This window comes from Aplysia californica, unplaced genomic scaffold (assembly GCF_000002075.1).
Source record: "Aplysia californica isolate F4 #8 unplaced genomic scaffold, AplCal3.0 scaffold00905, whole genome shotgun sequence".
Classification (NCBI taxonomy): domain Eukaryota; kingdom Metazoa; phylum Mollusca; class Gastropoda; order Aplysiida; family Aplysiidae; genus Aplysia; species Aplysia californica.
The window spans coordinates 270,491-275,394 of record NW_004798175.1 but is presented as its reverse complement, the minus strand read 5'-3'; the positions used below and the strand labels follow the sequence as shown (position 1 = coordinate 275,394).

General features: G+C 42.0%; 1 protein-coding gene across 1 annotated transcript in view; it reads left to right on the top strand.

Moving 5' to 3' along the window:
• The window catches only part of LOC101853356 (arginine and glutamate-rich protein 1-B), a gene marked incomplete at its 5' end in the record, with an annotated part of 6,050 nt that extends 1,230 nt beyond the window's left edge, over positions 1–4,820 (top strand). The window contains 2 exon segments of the mRNA XM_005110531.3: positions 1,677–1,760; positions 2,191–4,820. Coding sequence (XP_005110588.2) covers positions 1,677–1,760; positions 2,191–2,352 — 246 coding nt within the window.
• Positions 4,821–4,904: the final 84 nt, after the last annotated feature.

Sequence of the window (4,904 nt, the reverse complement as noted above, 5' to 3'; positions counted from 1 at the left end):
GGGGGGTCCCTGCCCATTTGGATGTAAGGGAAAAAAAGAAGGTTGGAAAGGTGTTTGTAAAAGGGAAGATTTTTTTAAAGGTGAAAAGTGTTAATGCTTCGGCAGCTTTGGTTCTCGGGGTACAGTGAGTTGATACGTCAGCATCTTCAAGTTGTTCCACAATGTCCTTTCTTTTTGACCCCTTTGCTTATAAATAGTCCTTTTTTTTTTGGTCACCCTCTCTAGCATTCTCCATATAGTCTCCCACCAATCTGTCTCTTTTTTGCATATGCTGCAATTTCATTCTTTTTATTGGCTGTTTGAATGAATTGAGTGCTTGGAGTGTGGAAGCCACTGTACAAAGTGTGTTTCTCTGGTGTTGAGGAAGGGAGAAAGCAAGGGAAGAAAAAAGAAAAAGAAACCCCTTTTTGTTCCCGTAGACAAAATTACCCTCTGTAAGTTGGGGTAGTTTGTTTCTTTAGTGTTGTTTACTGTCATGGCCCTGAGGTGCAGATGTGTTAAATATGTTGACAAGTTTGCTGCCTCTTCAAGAAAGGAATCAATAACCCTTCAAGGTACGCCTATGCCACTTGGGTATGTAGATCTCATGTTCTATGCAGTCTTTCATAAAGTTTAAGTCAGTGTATGTATGTGTGTCAGTTCCGTTAGGTTGTTATTATTTTTCTTGTTCATCGTTTGTGGTTGTTACTGTTTTCTGTCTTCTATTATTATTTTTTTCTAGGAAACCTTTACATTTTTATCAGTGTGTTTGTCATAATCATTGTTCGTGTAACATGAAAATAAAATGTTTATAATGATTATGGGATAGGGTTTTTTTTTCATTTCTGCTTCTAGATGTAAAGTATGCCTTACCAAGTGTATAGTATGATTATTATCTGTGTCTAAGTACTGTAGACTGTTTGAATGTTGTGATGTTAGAAGAATGTGATTTGTGCCTCCCTCCACAGATATGATGGCGCTCATCTTCAAGGACATTTTTTTTCTCTCTCTCTTATTATATCTCTCGTGTGTCGTTGAGAATTGCTTTATGAACGTGTTGTATGTGCGAGTGTGCTTGATTTGGTTTTTAATTCAGTGTTTTTTGCACCGTAATGGTGGGTGATGGTTAAGCCTAAAGAGAAGTACAAATGCTTTTTTTAAAAACTTTCCTCTGTAGTTCATCTTATTCCAGGTAAATTGTTCAATACTTCTTTTTTTTTTTGGCCTCATGAGCTTTTTCAGTGACACTCTCTTGACCTATATTTTAGGTATGCCCTCGTCGATGTAGATGTCATAGTCCTAACATTTTCTATCTCTCTGTGTTGAAGTATTGATTTCACTACCTCTGTGTTTGTGTTGACAATGCATCCATCATCTGTCTTGAGAATGCTGTGCGTGAACGTTCTAGTTTGAGTGTGTATTTTCTTTAGCCTTTGCGTGTGTGCGTCATCTGTTCATGTTTCAGCCATTTTTGCTCCATGGTTGTTGCCCTTGGACTCGGGGAGCGGGCAGACATACGTACAGATCTGATGTACCTGACTTCTGCATGTATTGTTTTGGTTTTATTTCGTTGGTTTATATTTTTGGTCTAATGTTTTTTCATTTCCATGTTTGTGTAACGGTTTGGACTGATCCTTTGTTCTTTGTGTCGGTTGAGATTGTAGCACGCCTCTAGCTGCCTGCCATCACTTTTTCAGGAGGAGGAGAAGAAGAAGCGGGAAGAGCTGGAGGCCATCATGGTGGAAAACAACCAGAAGATCGAAGAGGCTCAGCGGAAATTGGTGAGTTGTTACTGTTGTTGTTACTGTTGTTGTTGTTGTTGTTGTTGGTTCAGCAGTTTTGCGGGTTGTTGGTTTTGCTGTGCACTTATGGTGAGTTACATATTGGTCTTTTGTTTCTGTGGTGAGTACTTGCAAGTGACTTTATCATTTCTAGACTTTGTTTCTTCTTTTTTTTTAATTGACTGTGTGTGGTAGCGGGTGGTTGGAGGATAAGACTGGTTGAACCTAGTGTAGTTATTTCATAGATTTATAGTTACCAAAACAATGTTGTTTTTGACACTTGAAAACCTTCATCCTTCTTCTCTGAAGACATGTCGTTGGTGGCGCTGAAAACCCTTACAGTTCCCGCTAGATACAAGCCCTTTGTCCTAAAAATGTTCAGTTGTGGCAACTAATAGCGAGCGTGTCTGTGTTTTTTCTCTCGTTCCAGGCGGAGGAGCAGTTGAAGTTGGTGGAGGAACAACGAAAGATGCTGGAGGAGAAGCAGCGGATGGAGGAGGAGGACAAAAGACGCTCCAAGAAGGATCAGGAGATGATCCTCAACAAGAAAAACGCCCGACCCAAGCTCTCCTTCTCCCTGGCCGGCAAATAGCCCCGGCCGGCCACCGTCGTCACCGCCTACTCCTCGTTGATCACCATGGATGATCTCGCTCGCTCTCTCTTCTCTGCGTGTGTGTGTTTGTGTGTGTACCGCGTCTGGCCATATTCTGAAGTTGCAGCAGGCTGTCTGTCGTCGTCTTGCCCGAGAGCCGACTTCTTCTGAGAGCTGGAGCATTGTCGGTCAGCAGGAGTGGACGCTGGAGCATTGTGGGTCAGCAGGAGTGGACGCTGGAGCATTGTGGGTCAGCGGCACTGAACACTGGCTGGACCCGCGGCAACCCGTGATGCACTCACTCGGCCGATGTTTGTTTGATCATTAGCCTTGCCATCATCCACTGTGTACAATATGTGAAGGGTGTTGCTGTGAGCCTGTCCTGCACATAGGGCTGGAAGGAAAGTGCAGATGAATATTTTGTATTTCTTAGAAAACTTTACCAAAGTCTCCCGTGCACACACAAGTAATGCTGTGGTGGGACATTTTCTTTGATTGTTTAGATGGGTGGGTGTGTGGTGAAACAGTTGGGAGAGGGGGGGGGGGTTGGACTGAAGTGCGTCCAAACTGAAACACGGGATGGCTGTTAAAAGAGAAGTTCTGTTTTTCTCTCCTTCGGTTGTAAACAAAACTGCTAAATGTTGTTGATCAAGTGTGCATCACAGCAGGGTTGTGTTGTTGGGTCTAGACTCAGGTGATGTGATGAAAAAACACAGGAGAGTCCCAGCCCTCTCTAGCATGATGTTCACTTCAGGCTACGTGCTCTAAAGCAATATTCTTCATCCTGCACTTTCCTTTGTGCTCCTCGTGTGTTTGTCGAAACTGGTTTTCTTCATTCATGTCTCTTGAGCTCGTCTCTTCAAACAAAGGATATTTGTGAGGTCAGGCCAAAATACAGCAGTGCTCGTTGAGTTGATGATGTCACAAATTGTGGGTGGGGATGGACGTTGGAATCTTGTAACACATTTGGTCAAGTACTCGAGACTAGTACCGTGGGCAAGGTTCAGTGGTCAGTCATAGACCTAGCAGAGTCTTTTCTGCCAGCTCGTTTGTACAGCGCAGGGTGCTAGTGTTTTTGTACTCACCCTTTGTAGTTCTGGCTGTTCTGTTCTTGGCTCGGACTTCTTGAGCATCGTTGAGTGGGTTGTTTTGTTGGGGGGGTTTTCACACGATTTTCAGACAAAACTTGTTGAATGGCAGATGTTTGTACTAATATGTCTGCTCTGTGAGTTGAGTCGCAGTTTGGGAGAGTGCACCAATTTCCATAAACAGCTGTTGAAGCTTTGAAAGCTTTTCTTGTGATTCCAGTTTTTGGGACAGAGTGTTTCATTTTTGGTGGGGGGGGGGGTCCTGTTAGTTTTGGATGCATGGAAATTGTGCAACCCAAGGTGCGTACTCAGCTCCAACTTTCATTTAGTGGACGAAAGATGGAGGATGTTGTAGCTGTCGCGCTTAAGGCATCAAAGTTAGTGGAGATTTATTTTGCAGGATGAGAGAGCAAAAGGTTGGGTGTAAAGCATTGACAGTCAAACGTTTTTCCCTCTCACGCACTGGGACTCCTCATTGGGCAGAAGAAATTTGAATTGTAATACGCCTTTGTGAATGAAACGGTCAGGGTGTAGACCATGTTGGTATGGAAAGAACAGTTCTCTAACCTATAAGGTTGGCCATCATTTGATTCACTTCTTTCATGATTCATTCCATTTTTTTGTTTTCTAAGTGCCCGCAACATCCTCGATCTTGATCATGCTATGTATGTTTCCACAGCTCCTTGGGCAGGTAAGTGGCAGCTTACTCTAGTTATTTTGTTGTAGTTTTTGTTTGTTAAAAATTGTTGTCCTCATTCTAAAAGTGAGACTGGTGATTTATGGGTGTGGCCTGTTCCTATCCCATATTTTGTCAGTTACACTTTTACTTCACGAGGCAAGAATAAGATATCTGCCGTTCAGCAAACATCCACCCAGCCCCTTTTTCTTCATGTCATCTAGCAAATTGTATAATTTTGTGTTCATTTGGAGACTGATCGTTTTGTTTTGTACCCAATGACTTTGTTTGATCTTTGCTTACTTTTGGACAGTTATCTGGGAGAGTGCTAGTGTATCTAGTGTGCATCGTGTTTGTTCTGGTTTCTGGTTTTGTTTTTTTAACACATTTTTGTATGAGTTTTTGTATTTGCCACAAATCTGATGATGAAGGAAACAGTTGTAATGAAAAGTTATTTAAAAACCCCACCCCCACCCCCACTGAAATTGCACAGATGTTTTTGAGCTGCTCTTGAAAAAAGAAAGGCAGGATTTGATGTTGGGGAAATCTGTGTTGATGGTGACATTTTCTACATGATCTGATAAAAAAAACAATTGTAGTGATTTTTGGATTTTTGGGTGGTTGTACCATCTGCATCATGTGGAAAAATGAGTGATGGATGGACAAGTGTCAGGTGTACCCCATGTATAGATAGATAGATAGAGATAGAGATAGAGATAGATAGATAGATAGATAGATAGATAGATAGATAGAGATATAGATAGATAGATAGATAGATAGATAGAGAT